At 55.2% G+C, this 14,375-nt stretch overlaps 2 protein-coding genes across 5 annotated transcripts; one reads left to right on the top strand and one right to left on the bottom strand.

Annotated features, from left to right (window-relative positions):
* Positions 1 to 2,480: 2,480 nt before the first annotated feature.
* On the top strand, positions 2,481 to 12,541 carry GBA1 (glucosylceramidase beta 1). Of its 3 annotated transcripts, XM_058309808.2 has the most exons (13): positions 2,481 to 2,858; positions 3,311 to 3,425; positions 3,654 to 3,725; positions 4,122 to 4,209; positions 4,465 to 4,656; positions 4,779 to 4,925; positions 5,252 to 5,385; positions 5,988 to 6,160; positions 6,402 to 6,639; positions 6,901 to 7,125; positions 7,868 to 8,031; positions 8,397 to 8,513; positions 8,634 to 12,541. In XM_058309808.2, the coding sequence occupies exons 3-13, from the start codon at positions 3,699 to 3,701 to the stop codon at positions 8,737 to 8,739; spliced, it is 1,611 nt and encodes a 536-aa protein (XP_058165791.1). In that variant the 5' UTR covers positions 2,481 to 2,858; positions 3,311 to 3,425; positions 3,654 to 3,698; the 3' UTR covers positions 8,740 to 12,541. The 3 variants fall into 3 exon arrangements, with proteins under 3 accessions (XP_058165791.1, XP_071063571.1, XP_071063572.1); XM_071207470.1 differs by lacking the exon at positions 2,481 to 2,858 and having other exon boundaries at positions 3,078 to 3,425; XM_071207471.1 differs by lacking the exons at positions 2,481 to 2,858; positions 3,311 to 3,425; positions 8,397 to 8,513 and having other exon boundaries at positions 3,567 to 3,725.
* MTX1 (metaxin 1) lies at positions 9,292 to 14,338 on the bottom strand. 2 transcript variants are annotated; one of them, XM_004482833.5, is made up of 8 exons: positions 13,844 to 14,338; positions 12,802 to 12,871; positions 12,593 to 12,672; positions 10,884 to 10,973; positions 10,541 to 10,723; positions 10,336 to 10,412; positions 9,724 to 9,878; positions 9,292 to 9,630 (listed from the first exon to the last, which is right to left on the bottom strand). In XM_004482833.5, exons 1-8 carry the CDS (start codon positions 14,336 to 14,338, stop codon positions 9,416 to 9,418), a joined length of 1,365 nt encoding a protein of 454 aa, XP_004482890.3. In that variant the 3' UTR covers positions 9,292 to 9,415. The 2 variants fall into 2 exon arrangements, with proteins under 2 accessions (XP_004482890.3, XP_058165792.2); XM_058309809.2 differs by having other exon boundaries at positions 10,364 to 10,412.
* Between the last annotated feature and the right edge of the window lie 37 nt (positions 14,339 to 14,375).

The following is a 14,375-nucleotide window of genomic DNA, read 5'->3' as shown; positions in this document are numbered from 1 at the left end:
ACTCAAGAAATATATCTAATGTGTGCCATAGGCTGTGGCTATGAATCCAGGCCTCACCACTGAGTAGCCAAAGGGATGTTGAGAAATTTATTTTATTTTTTTAGAAGATTATTTATGTATTTATTTTTATTTCTCTCCCCTCCCTGCCCCCCAGTTGTCTGCTCTCTCTGTCCATTTGCTCTGTGTTCTTCTGTGACCACTTCTATCCTTATCAGTGGCACTGGGAATCTGTGTCTCTTTTTGTTGCGTCATCTTGTTGTGTCAGCTCTCCGTGTGCGGTGCCATTCTTGGGCAGGCTGCACTTTCCTTCGCACTGGGCAGCTCTCCTTACGGGGCACACTCCTTGCGCATGGGGCTCCCCTACGCGGGAGCACCCCTGCGTGACACAGCACTCCTTGCGCACATCAGCACTGCACATGGGCCAGCTCCACACGGGTCAAGGCCCGGGGTTTGAACCACGGACCTCCCATGTGATAGGGGGATACCCTATCCATTGGGCCAAGTCCGCTTCTCATGTTGAGAAATTTAATGATCTCTCATAGTCTTAGGCTCCTCATCTCTAAACTCGGGAGAATAATGGTATCTGCCTTGTAAGAATGAAAGGAGACTATGTACATAAAGGAGTGCAGGGTAAGCATTTGATAAATATTAGCACCTTATTTTAACTGGCTTTATTAGAAAATAAAAAATAAAAGCCTCAAGGCAAATCAGTTGCGAGAGGAATTGAAAGATGAGGTGGCATCTGCCCCGAAAAAAGTTTTCAACCTGAAGGATAAAAAGAAGAAACAAGAGGCTCTTTCACAAACTCTGCCTACAGAGGGAAACTGGATGGGGTGGGGGAGGCCTCCAACCCAACCGAGCACAGCACAGGCAGGACTAGTATGTGCTCAATAAATATTTGTGGAATGAATGATCTAGAGGGAAGTAAGCACTAGTTATCACCTGACCTCCTCCCAAGAATAATCCCTGAGCAAGAGTTCCTGGAAAAACAGGAAGTCTGCATCTACCAGTTCAGCATCTACCCCACTCAGTGCCAGGCCTTCTACAAGGATATGAGGTGCAGAGAATGAGTAAGACATTCCTTCTGGGAATCCCAAGTTTCCTCCATCGACACAGAGCTGACTTGTGGCAATATCTGGTTCCGAGCAGTATACTAGAATACACACATTATCACACTCAAACTTAACTTTATGAGGTTGGAGTTATCACTTCCCTTTTATAGAAAAGGAGCAGAGGTTTATCATGACTGAGTAATTTATTGGAGGTCAAATAGCCAGTAAGTGGTGGAGCCAGGATTCAAAGTCTGCTCATCTCAGTGACTGTCCTGAAGTGCCGCAGGAACCTCGAGAAAGAAATGATTGCTTTGCCTGGAGTGTGTCTGAAAAGACGTCACTGAGTAGAAAGAGAGAGAGAGAAAGAGAGACAGAAAGAGAGAGAAGGAGAGAAAGAGAGAAAGAAAGAAAGAAGGAAACAACACAGTGGTTCCTGAGTGCCTCCTGTGCACCAGGACAGTGATTATCTCACTGATTCCAGTAATGGCGTTGTGGTATCACCTCCACTTTTTTTCCCATACAACAATAAGCACCTTTATTACATGAGTTAGGACGGGAGGGAGAATGATCTGCCTTCCCGGGCCTTGATTTTCCTCAGGTAGAGCTCCGGCTCCTTGCCATCTGCTCAGACACACAGGCCTGGCCTCGGAGCCAGCGTGCAGGCAGCTTGCCCCGCAGGAACTGCTCCTCCAGAAGATGCTGATCTTGGCACTCTTTTTCCTTTCACCATATTTTTTCTGAATTGTCTTTGAGCACTTTTTGTTCAAAATCTCTTCCTCCTCAGGAGTCAGCTTGGCCTCTTTCTTGGACTCAGGGGCAGAGCCTAATGGGGCTTGCACCCTGCCGGCTCACTGTGCTGTCAAGGAGCGCAGTACAGGGAAGCGGACAAACTGATAGGGCGCCCGCCTCCCATAGGGAGGGTCCACGGTTTGATCCCCAGGGCCTCCTTGACCTGTGTGGAGCTGGCCCACATGCAGTGCTGCTGCACGCAGTGAGTGCCGTGCCACACAGGGGCGCCCCTGTGTAGGGGTCCCCCACGCGCAAGGAGTGTGACCCACAAGGAGAGCCGCCCCACGTGGAAAAATCGCAGCCCACCTAGGAGTGGTGTCGCACACGAGAGCTGATGCAGCAAGATGACGCAACAAAAAAGAGACACAATTTCCCAGTGCTGCTGATAATACAAGCGGATGCGGAGGAACACAGCAAATGGACACAGAGAGCAAACAATGGGGGGGGGGGGAAGGGAGAGAACGAAATAAAATAAATCTTAAAAAAAAAGCATGGTACAGTTCTGCACCAGGGTCTTGGGGCAGACCAGCTCATTATGGGATGCTCTGGCCAACATCGCTGGTCCCTGTCTGGCGAGTACAGCACTCAGAGCCCCAGGGTTAGGTCCCACATCCAGCCTGAGGGCCTGCACTTCCGGCCGTCTCCGCAGGTGGGTCTGCGGGGCCGGCCGCACTCCCGCCTTTGGTGGCAGCCTTTCTCTCGCCCCGAGGCTTGCAGCGCTTGTGCCAGCTGCCGGGGAGATGCCGGTCACTCGGCGCTGGCTGGGCGTCGCCTCCCTCTTGCAGGTGGGGAAACAGGCTCAGAGGGCGGGGGTTAATCGGGTCCTAACTGCCCGCGTCACTCCCACTAAATCATATCTGATGTGGTCCATGAGCCAACGTTATCGACAAGCCGCTTGTCACATCCGCTGAGGATAGACTTTGTACGACACTCTCCAGTTGCGGAACTACTCCACACAGCGCCCGTCCTGTGAGAAAGGAAGAGCCCCTGTTACCGTCTGCACCTGATGACGAGCAGGTGAGGCGGCGGGAGGGGGAGGGTTGCCGCCTCCCTCCCTCCCTTCAGTCTCGCCAATCTGCTGTGCAGGTCCTGTCCTCTCTATACCTGATGCTTAATAATCCCCCACAGACCTTCACTGGGGACACCTCCTCCGTGAAGCCTTCCTGGATAACTCACCACCCATGCAGGGTCCCTCCTTGTCTCACTGCACTCTCCACGCACATCCGGTCTGTTTTTCTCTTTACTGGTAATTCTCTACGTGTCTGACTCCCCAGGCTATGGGCCTCTCTATAAACACAAACACTGCCTCTTAATTATCTCTGTGGCCTCAATATTTTGCACGGTGAACCTCTTTAATTAGTATCACCCTTTAAAATTTTTTTCTCAAGGAGGCAACATTCCTACTGCAATCCCCATTCTCTGGGACTGGAGGGCCTCTACTCAATCCTACACCCGGTTCTTCGTTCTAGGCTCTTCTGAAGTTGTAACCTTCCCAGGTTCGTAGGAAGTATAATCGCCATCAATCCGGAGGAAGCCCGTCGCCCTTTACAAATATGGCTGCAATTGCCTCACTTCTGCTATCAGGTGACTGTCCCATCATCATCACGTGACCCACCCACTGCTGGACGGGTTGCCGGAATTAAGCCGCGGGGCTAACCCCAGTGCTTATAGCTGCTGTGGGCACGGGCATCCCTGCTTCCTTTGAGTGGCTTCTCTATCCCTCCAAAGCCCTGGGGCTAACCCCAGTGCTTATAGCTGCTGTGGGCACGGGCATCCCTGCTTCCTTTGAGTGGCTTCTCTATCCCTCCAAAGCCCTGGAACACCTGCAGTCTTCTCGCTATCAGTGATCCTGCGGTGATGGAGCTTTCAAGTCCTTCCAAAGAGGTGAGTGGCCAGGGGTCCCAGTCGGTCTCCTCCCACTGCTTGCTTCTGGAATCCTAGCCATCCAAGCTCTGGAACTCAGTGAATATATAGCCCCTTTTCAAACTCAGGCCTTCTTGGCCCCATTGAGCCAGGGACAGACGGAAGGAGGGAGAAATGGTTGGGAAGAGCTGTGGAGGAGGGTCCTGGCTGGTGGGCAGGGAGCTGTCATGTCAGTGGCTGAGAGGAGTCAGGGGTTGGAGGGAGGGCGACACCTAGGTGTCTATGGGCTTTGTGGCAACCCTAATAAACGTGGGAGACTAGGCTGTGGGCACCTGCAGGCAGCCAAGCCCTGACCTGAAAAGTAGTTGAAGAGTAGAGAGGAGCTTGCCGTCTAGCCATTCCTCCTTCTCTTCTCAGGAACATCCCAGGCACCTGGGCAGGATAGGCCTCCTGGCTGCCAGCCTCACGGGTTTGCTGCTTCTTCATGAAGTGTCGTGGGCATCAGGTAAGTAAGTTAGGGAGGAGGGAAGTAGCACCAAGACTCCCTTCTGCCTTATAGTCCTTTGGTAGCTTTCTAGCATACCAGAGGGACTTTAATAGGTGTTCAATAAACGCTTTGCCTGAAGGAGACCAACCTTGGGATGGGGGGATGGCAACAAGATTTTTGAAACCTGTACTCAGACTCTCTTTCCAGTCACTATGTCAGTTCTCCTAGTCCTAACCCTTCAGCCCTTGCCTCTGCTTGTGCTCCTCTTCCCAGGTGCTCGCCCATGTGTCCCTAAAAGCTTTGGCTACAGCTCAGTGGTCTGTGTCTGCAATGCCACGTACTGTGACTCTCTCGACCCCTTGACTCTCCCTGCCCCCGGCACCTTCAGCCGCTATGAGAGCACACGCAGCGGGCGACGGATGGAACTGAGCGTGGGGACATTCCAGGCCAACCGCACAGGCACAGGTGAGCTCTGTGCCTCTGTTCCCCTCTGTACCCAAGCCAGCCCAGGGCCCTCCTGGAGCTAAGCCATGCCAGTGATCGCCTTGGAGGCACTTACACCCTCTATTCCCTGTGGATGTCCTCAGGGCTGCTGCTGACCCTGCACCCAGAGCAGAAGTTCCAGAAAGTGAAGGGATTTGGAGGGGCCATGACAGATGCTGCTGCTCTCAACATCCTTGCCCTGTCGCCGCCTGCCCAGAATTTGCTCCTCAAATCCTACTTCTCTGAAGAAGGTGAGGAGGAGGGGACCAGGATGACATTGTTCAATGGACACTTCTTTGACCTTTCCTTGACCCTGACCTCCACCCATTCCTGACATTTTGGTCTTCTCTTCATTGCCCAACTCTACCTACCCGTCTTGTGCTAAGTGCTTGGGGACGCTCAGGCTCAGGAGGGCCTGTGCTTCACTCAGGTGGCTGGCTCCACGGGCCCCACCCCAGGAGCCCAAGTCCCCTTTGGCCCTGTCTCAGGAATTATTTAGGACCAGCTAATGGCCGACCAGGTACCCATATTCTCTTCTGGACTCAGACTCCCATATCTTGGTCATCCTTTTCTGCAGGAATTGAGTACAACATCATCCGGGTACCCATGGCCAGCTGTGACTTCTCCATCCGCGTGTACACCTATGCTGATACCCCTGATGACTTCCAGTTGCATAACTTCAGCCTCCCAGAGGAAGACACTAAGCTCAAGGTGGGCACTCTGGCTGCCTTCAGTCCTGGTAGCACTGACACCTGGGGGCTGCGAGCCTCAGGATAGGGCAGCCTACACACAGAACTTGCCCCTTGCTGGGTTTTTTCCCCCATAGTGTTTGTTGATTATTTATTTATCAAGAGAAATTATTCCATAGCCCACATGTTCAAGTTACATAATCCAGGAGCACTGTCAGTGACGAAAATCCAGGGTACTCAATTGAAAGAAATTCTTTATGTTCCAAAATAACTTTGCACCTGGAAAGATACCAGCCTTCCTCATCTCAAAATCTTTCATGGAATTACAGCTTCTGATGAAATCTGCATATGCCTTCTTTCTTGCTTCAGCCACAGCAAACTTAGAGAGTTACAAACCTCCGGGATACAACAAATGCTCCAACAATATGAATTTGCAGTCACTTGGCCCAAAGACCTTGTACCTGAGGTTCTGCCAAAACACTGGAGGGCACAGCAGTTACCCTCCTTAATGCCAGCCTCCTTTGCTCTGTTTTGCCCTGGGTTAGGAGGGCAAGGGCTGACTGCTGAGCCTGACGCACTGGTTGGGCCAGTCTGTGTTACATTCTCTCCTATCTTGGTACCTAGATACCCCTGATTCATCGAGCCCTGGACTTGACCCAACGTCACATCTCACTGTTTGCCAGTCCGTGGACATCGCCAACTTGGCTCAAGACCAATGGAGCAGTGAATGGAAGGGGGACACTCAAGGGTCAGCCGGGAGATATCTACCATCAGACCTGGGCCAACTACTTTCTTAAGTAAGGAAGCAAGACCATTACCAGGCCCAAGAGGGGCCTGGTCCCTCTCCTGGGCTATGTCCCAATTCTCAACCTGATTTGTACTCCACTCCTGACTCTCCTCAGCTCGCCTTTCTACCTTCTTGAACCTTTCAGCCTTGGACCCCTCAGTTTCACACACCCCAACGGGCCTCCCACTCCTCAGGGTCCTGGGCCCCTTTCCTGGCCATGTCCACTTGCTCATGTCGTTTCCTCTGGCCAGGTTCCTGGATGCCTATGCCCAGCACAAGTTACAGTTCTGGGCAATAACCGCAGAGAACGAGCCTTCTGCAGGGCTGTTCGCTGGGTACCCCTTCCAGTGCCTGGGCTTCACCCCTGAACACCAGCGAGACTTCATCGCGCGTGACCTGGGTCCCGCCCTCGCCAACAGCACTCATCGCAACGTCCTTCTGCTCATGCTGGACGACCAGCGCCTGCTGCTACCCCACTGGGCCCAGGTGGTAAGGTCCCAGGACTTCCATGCGTGTCCTCATGACCCCCAAATCCAGGATCCAAATGACTGACTTCCCAGACTTTGAGTGACTTCCTCGCTCCCAACCCTGGTATCCAGGAACACCTCCATAGTTGTCTCTTTAACTCCTCTACTCGCATTCACTCCACCGTCCATTTCTCAGGCCCCCCAGTTCCTCTTCTAGGATCCCCTATGCAGGGTCCTGGTTCTGTGGCTCCCCTTGCCCAGCAGTCCTTCCTTCCCTGCACAGGTGCTGGCAGACCCAGAGGCAGCTAAGTATGTTCATGGCATCGCTGTACACTGGTACCTGGACTTTCTGGCTCCGGCAAAAGCCACTCTGGGAGAGACGCACCGCTTGTTCCCGGACACCATGCTCTTTGCCTCAGAAGCTTGCGTGGGTTCCAAATTCTGGGAACAGAGTGTGCGGCTCGGCTCCTGGGACCGAGGGATGCAGTACAGCCACAGCATCATCACGGTGAGCCAGCGTCTTCTTTTCTGTACCACAGACCACCTCAGATCCCTTCCCAGGGGTCTCCAAAGAATTTCTGAGCACTGACAAAAGGCCCCACCTTTTCTGCAACTGGCTAGCTCTTTGGGGCAAGTTTTGGGATACCACAATTCTCTTGCTTGCCTTCCCTTCAGCCTCACACCCATCCCCTTCTTCCAAATGCGTGGGTCTCAGGCGTGTGCACCTGCCTCAAATTTCTTAGCTTCTTGAGACGCTCCCACTCCCACCTCCCTCTGCTTGGATAAGGAGGCAGCTCCTGCACAGGGCTGAGACACCCTTAGCCCCCATCTTCCCCACGTGACCTTTTTTTTTTTTTAAAGATTTATTTATTTTATTTAATTCCTGCCCGGTTGTCTGTTCTCTGTGTCTATTTGCTGCATCTTGTTTCTTTGTCCGCTTCTGTTGTCGTCAGTGGCACGGGAAGTGTGGGCAGCACCATTCCTGGGCAGGCTGCACTTTCGCGCTGGGCGGCTCTCCTTATGGGGTGCACTCCTTGCGCGTGGGGCTCCCCTACGTGGGGGACACCCCTGCGTGGGACAGCACTCCTTGAGCGCATCAGCACTGCACATGGGCCAGCTCCACACGCATCAAGGAGGCCCGGGGTTTGAACCGCGGACCTCCCATGTGGTAGACGGATGCCCTAACCCCTGGGCCAAGTCCGTTTCCCCCCACGTGACCCTTCACTACATTCCCTCTGCCCCCACCCTAGAACCTCCTCTACCACATCGCTGGCTGGACCGACTGGAACCTTGCGCTGAACCCTGAAGGGGGACCCAACTGGGTGCGCAACTTTGTTGACAGCCCCATCATTGTGGACATCGCCAAGGACACGTTTTACAAACAGCCCATGTTCTACCACCTTGGCCATTTCAGGTGCATGGAGGGCGAGTACCCCCATTCCACAGCAGGCCTATCATCTGCTTCGGGCTTATGTCACCCCATGCCATGAGGGAACAGGAAGGTGTTGAGGGTGGAAACCTTGGAGAGGCACACCCATGCCCTCTTGCACCATCTAGGCAGGAAGCGACTAGATGGCACCAGGCTGGGGCTGGGCCGTGCGAGGGCAGGGCCAGTGCCCAGCAGCACAGCTCAAGCCCTAGAGTCAGGGCAAGAGTTCTGGCCAAGGCCATGGGGCAGGGGTGGAAGGGTCGACTTCTTAGGTGAGGGTCTGATGGAAGCTGTCCCGAGGGCCGGAGGGCTTGGCCTGGGTCCCTGATGATGCCTGTTCTCATGTCTAGCAAGTTCATTCCTGAGGGTTCCCAGAGAGTGGGGCTGGTTGCCAGCAAGAACAATGACTTGGACACAGTGGCGCTGCTGCATCCCGACGGCTCGGCAGTCCTGGTCGTGCTAAACCGGTGAGGGCTGCAGCAAGGCCTGGAAACGTGGGGTGAAGTTGCCGGAGTAGCCCAGGGCCGAAGCTAGGGTGGTGGGCCTTGGCCAGATCACCCTCTCAGCTTCTTCCCCGCCTTCCCCAGCTCCTCTAAGGATGTGCCCCTCACCATCAAGGATCCTGCCGTGGGCTTCCTGGAGACTGTTGCACCTGGCTACTCCATTCACACCTACCTGTGGCGTCGCCCGTGATGGAGCAGATACCCAAGACGGCACCTGGATCGGCATGGGCATTAAAAGGATGGAGTCAGCTCACGTGCCGCCTGTGGCTTAGAGGGCACAGCAGGGCCAGGGTGAAGTCACAGTGATGTAAGCCCGGGAGCAGTGGTGTGGTGACTCACTCTCTCCTCTAGTTGGTGCCAGGGGCTGGAGGCCCCTAGAGAAAGGCTAGGGAAACCCCGGTGGCCCCCCGTCCCCCATGCTTGTGTGAGCGTGTGCTATGTGCTGGCTGCCTGTGGAAACTGGGCGCAGGCCCAGGGTGAGCTCACCGTCTGCACAAACACAGGATGGGCGAGGGGGTGGGGGTGGGAGGAGGTTAAGGAAAGGAAGAGACTAGGAAAGTCCCAAAACTCGGACTGCTTGTCTTTCCTGGAGATGGAGAACAGGGTCACGTGGAGGCACTGTCGGCATCAGGGCAGCGGCGGCTAAAGCCGAGCACCAGCACCTAGGTTCAGGTGTCCAGGTGGCCCCCAGAGTATCAACTGGGAAATATATCGCCCCTTTAAAGGAGAGAATGTCTCTCAGTCAATGTGAGCAAGTTTATTCTGGGGGTGGCACCCCACTTCCAGCTGTGTGGACAACAAGGAGGCAGAGGGGCCTCTGGAATGCACGACAGTAGAAAAATCAGTCCTAGGAGCACGGGGACAACTCATTCCTCTTCATCCTCCTCAGCCATGCCCAGGGCCGGGGTGTTTGGGGCCCGGGCAGGCGTTGCCCGCTGAATGGAGACGATGCCGCTGAGCAAGGCATAGCCCACCATGGCTGTCAGCCCTGCCAGCACGGAAAGGACCTGGTTCCTGCGCCGGTACGGCTCCTCTTCAGTCTCCGGGCCCACTGGCGTCTGGCGTGGGGGTAGCACCTCAGCTGAGGGGCAAGGAAGGTGGGCAGGGGGGCTAGTTCCCAGATCCCTGCCCACTCTCCCCAGGGCTGGCCCCCACCCAACCATCTTCCCTTTACCTCCATCCCAGGGGAAGTAGAGGCTGAGAATGTGGCTGCAATAGGCACAGAGGTTGTGCAGCCCCCGCAGGTGGGCCTGCAGCTTCCCGCTCGGCAGCTTGGCCTGTAGCAGCAAGGCCAAGTAGCTAAAGACAAAGGCGTCCAGGGAGGCGGGGCTGGAGTAGAAAGAGAAGGGAGTGATGGGGGAGGATGACTGAGCAGAAGGGGTAAAGACGGAGGTGGAGGCAGAGTCTAGGCCCTGGGCAGTGGGCTCTGGGCAGCAGGGGCCAGCAGGGTAGGAGAGGACACGCAGTTCTGGACCTGAGGTTGAGAGGGCTCCCCAGGTGGCGCCAGCCTGCCCCTGAATGGGGCTCTATCCCAGGGCCGCATAAAAGGCACATTGAGTGCCCCAGAGCCCTGCAGGCCCCTCCTGCGCCTGGCTGCCCTCCCACCCTCCTGGACCACTGAGGAGGCTCCAGCCCCACACACAGTCCCACTGTCACCAAACCCAGTGTCCGTCCTGAGGACTTCTTGTCCAGAGCCCTGCAAAAGCCATCCCAGAATCCTGCGGCTGCATCTGAACCTGTATCTCTTTCCAAGCCACCCATTTTAGCCCTGGAGTTCCAGACTCACGCGTCTCCAAAAAAGAATTTCTGAGTACCCAGGCGCTGAGAGAGAAGGGTCAGGCACTCCCGAGCCTCCTGATACAGCTGTAAAGAGGACACGAGGAGGGCGTGGGGCTGCAGGCACAGTGCCCCCTCCCCGCCTAGGCACTCCCATCCCCGGCCATCACCCTTGGGGCTCATCTCATACAACAGGCCCCCAACCCCAGAGGTACCTCCTTCTCCAGTTCTTCCTCGTTCTCATGCCTGTGCTCCCCACACAGCAACTGCAACCGCTCCACGTGCTGCCGCTGCATGCGGCCAGGCAGGAAGAAGTTGAGAGGAAAGGGCATAGCCTCGGCGTACCACTTCCGGGTCACTTCCACATAGTTCTTGGCATCTACCCAAAAAGTATGTATCTGGATTGGGGAGGCAGGAAGGAAGAGGCAGGTCTTGAGCCAGTGCACCTGCCTACCTCAGGGTGGGCTTCTGACAGCCTTACAATGAGCTGAGCCTGTGGGTGGGTGCCTGACCCCTCCCCTGCTGGTCGCGGCTGCTGGGAGTCCTGGGCACACTCACCAGCACTGGGAGCAGCTTCTCCACAAGAGACATGAAGGCCAGGGTGTCTGCCCCTTGCCGGGCTGACAGGTCATAGTCGGCATTGTATTTCTGTGGAGGAAAGGTCTGTGTGTGGTGGACACTGGGGGGACCCCAAGGGAAGGTCTCCCGGGAGAGAGGCATCCTGCCTGGCATCCCCCTCACTGGCCTCTGAGTGTAGGGGAGGCAGGGCAAGGAGCGTTTCCCCGCCGAGGCGCCCATGCTTGGGCCCAGCCAGTAGCCTGTTGCTGTTGGCAGAAAGCCTGGGCCTTGGAGCCTGCTGGCCATCAAGGTCCCCCGCCCACTGTGGGGGGGGGAGGCCCAGCCGCAAACTAGGAGCAGCTCCCAGTTTTTCCACGGAAAACTGGCAGCATGCCTGCTGACGGCAACTTTCTAACAGTTACTTCCCCCATCCAGACACCACAAAGCTAGCAGAGCAGAGCTCAGAGGCAGGCTGGGCCTCGGCCCATGCCTCAGGAACGAGGCCGCGCCATCCTCACTCTCCCTGGACCCAGTGACCATGCCCAGGCCCCCCAGCTTGTCCCCTCAGTGCCCAGCTCGTGGCTATTTCTTCATTCCATGGCCCAGGCGTCACCACTTCACCCATACTCTACCCCCACCCCTGGGTCTCAGCCTGCCCTACCTTCCTAGGTTCCAGACTTTACTCTCAGCACACTGTTCCATGTCCTGAGTAAGCTTTGCCCCCAGATAACCTCTTGAGCATATTCCTTAAACATTTCTGAGCCTCGGTCTCTCCCTACAGAAAGAGGTAATAATCTCTTCCTCTCAATGTGACTTGACTGTGTTAGGGAATAATTCAGGAGAAAACTCTTTGGAAACTGAAAGTGCTGCTGTATTTATCCATAAGGAATCAGGGTAGTGGTCCCGCCTCTGCCAGGAGCTCTGGATTTTATCTGGATCCTGCCTCTGTAAGCTCTCAAGTCTCCATTAATTTCCCAGCTCCTTCACCTTTGGAAAAGTAGAAATGAGAAAGAGGGTCCCACTTCTGACACTGTGTTCCTTCTTTGTTTTTTTTTTTTATTTTTTTTAATTTTTTGTATATGTATGTTCTTTCTTGAAATCACAAACCATGAATGTTGGAAGAACCCTTGGAAAACATCCTGGCTAAACCCCCTAGTTCTACAAATAAGGAGTTTATGGCTCTGCAAGATTAAATGACTTGTCCAAGGTCACACAGTCAATGGCAGAGTGTAGAGCACAGCCTACCCTACCCACTCATCCTGGAATGTTCTAATTCCTCACCCTTGCGTGAAGCCTTGTCTGTCCTGAGCCCCAGATCCAGTCAAACCTATTCCCTGAAAAAAGGGAAGTGACCCTCAGAAGTCCCTCTCCAGCCCTGCTTTCGAGGGCCTCATCTGAGCCAACTGCTCTCTTCCATTCTTTCCCTTCCATCGGACATCAGCCTGTGCCTCCCTCCCTCCCTGTCTAGCAGTCAGAAGGCACTGTGCCTCTGGTTGCCCCCTCATGGCACCCTAAGCTCGATCTCTGGTCTACTGCTTACTGTATTGGAGGGACACTGTGTGGGTCTCTCCACCAGACTGTGTACTCCCTGAAGCTCTGTGTTGCCTGTATGTAGCTTGGCCTATGCCTGGTGCTCAATAAATGTGTATTGCACTGGATTGACTGAATTTTCCTCTCTGGCAAACCCCTTCCCTCACCAAGCCACCTACCTCTTTTCGAAGGTGGGTGATGATCTTGTGTGGCACCGAGATGACCTCTCCATGACTGGTCCGAAGGGCTGGCAGAGTCCCTGTCATTGAGAGAGAAGTATGCCCACCAGCCCCTTAGCTGCTTATGCATACACATTTGCACCACATCCCTGCATGTCTCCTCTTCTGGCCCCTGTATACTCCCTTCCTCACCCCACTGATAAGAGTACCTGAAGGGCTCCGCCAGGGGTTGGTGATCTTATGCACCTTGAGTGGGGCACCAGTAAATCTGGCATAGGTCTGCAGAGAAAGAAGCAGAATGTAGAAAGGCTGGGGACATGGTCCCAAATCAAGAGAAAAATACTTATTGAACACCTACGTGCCTGCCATGCCCTCTCCTTAGCACTTTGCTCACAAAAAAAGAGGTAGGCATCGTGGTTCTCATTTTACAAAGGGACACCACAGGGCTCAAAGAGATTACAGAACATGTCCACGGTTACAAGTGCTGCTCTACCAGCAAGGAAAATTCCTTCCATTTCCTCTCCTCCCACTTGCCTGCTGAACACCTATACTCAGAGGCTCTTGGGAACCAGTATCTCTTCTAAGAACTCACCTGCGGCCTGTTCCCACTTATATCTCAACACCTGAACATTTTGTTGCATTTATCTTATGACAGGCCTGCCTTTCCCTATGAGACAGTAAACAACTCGAGAAAGGAACCAAATCTTATTAGTCTTTACATGCCAACGTTTGGTAATTGGAATAATACATATTTATTGAATAAGTGAGTGAATGAATGAAGAGAACTGATCTGACTCCAAAGCTCTTTCCAACTAGCCTGGCTATAGCTTTTCCGTCCAACAAACAATGAGTTCAATAAATGCTATTGAGGAGGGGGAGGAAAGGGAGGCTGAGGAGAAGGCAGAAATGGCAAGCCAGAGGAAATCCCTGTCCAGTCTAGCAAAAACCTCCGGATAAAGAAACAACGTCCAGTGGGAAGAGATGGCCCCAAGGTCACACAGCCAGCCAGTAAATGGATGAGCAAGGACTAGAGTCCACCTGCTGAACCCCGGACTAGGGCTCTTCTCATTGCTGCAGGGAGCCTAGGCACCGGACACTGAGCCCTTATCAGCCAAGCACGCTCTTTGTCTATCTCAGTTTCCCCCACCGCACTCTGTGCTGAGACGCCCGGGCAAAATTCGATGCTCGGCTAGTCCGGACCCCCTCCCAGTCCTCCAGAGCACAGCAGAGGGCACCGGCGGCACGCCTCACCAGCACGGTCAGGCTGTCCAGGTCCACAGACGGCAGCCCCCAGCCCCCCGACCAGCAGTACAGCTCCATGGGCGCCGCCATCTTGCCCGCCCTCTGGCCCGGAAGCACCTCCCCCCGCGCTTCCCCCCTCCCCGGCGCAGGCCCGCCCCCCGCCACCGCCCCTCGGGTCCCAAGCGCCTGAGAGCCGGGCTCGGCCCCCTCGGAGGCGCGGCTTCCCGCGGCGGGGGAGGCGGCCCGCGGGCGGGAGGCGGGGTTGCAGGGTTTCGGGGAGGGCGGCCGCCTGCAGAACCAGAGGCGGCCCCCGAAGGGGGGAAGGGCTGCCGGCCAGGCGCGCCTCAGAAAGTTACAGCGGCTCGACCGAGGGGATCCCCGAACCACCGAAGGCGCGACCAGCCCAAGAGAAGGGGGCGTCGGGCGCCTGGGCCAGCTCTCGCGGAACTGCACGTGGCCTGGATTGCTCCGAGGGGGGCTGCGGGGGGGTCCCCCGAGCCGCATGTTTTCCACAGCGCGTTATGTTTGGAGCGGGCCCCGC

Source organism: Dasypus novemcinctus, chromosome 13, assembly GCF_030445035.2.
Source record: "Dasypus novemcinctus isolate mDasNov1 chromosome 13, mDasNov1.1.hap2, whole genome shotgun sequence".
NCBI lineage: Eukaryota > Metazoa > Chordata > Mammalia > Cingulata > Dasypodidae > Dasypus > Dasypus novemcinctus.
The sequence above is the reverse complement of the archived record's forward strand: the minus strand, read 5'-3'. Positions and strand labels throughout refer to the sequence as shown.

Excerpts from the sequence above, each read along its gene's own strand:
- GBA1 (XM_058309808.2), top strand. The coding sequence starts at position 3,699 with ATGGAGCTTTCAAGTCCTTCCAAAGAG. Across the intron at positions 4,210-4,464 it reads TGAAGTGTCGTGGGCATCAG|GTGCTCGCCCATGTGTCCCT; the intron begins GTAAGTAAGTTA and ends TCCTCTTCCCAG. Across the intron at positions 6,640-6,900 it reads TACCCCACTGGGCCCAGGTG|GTGCTGGCAGACCCAGAGGC; the intron begins GTAAGGTCCCAG and ends TTCCCTGCACAG.
- MTX1 (XM_004482833.5), bottom strand. The coding sequence starts at position 14,338 with ATGCGGCTCGGGGGACCCCCCCGCAGCCCCCCTCGGAGCAATCCAGGC. Across the intron at positions 10,724-10,883 it reads AGAAGCTGCTCCCAGTGCTG|ATACATACTTTTTGGGTAGA; the intron begins GTGAGTGTGCCC and ends TCCCCAATCCAG. Across the intron at positions 9,879-10,335 it reads AAATTCTTTTTTGGAGACGC|CCCCGCCTCCCTGGACGCCT; the intron begins GTGAGTCTGGAA and ends TTTCTACTCCAG.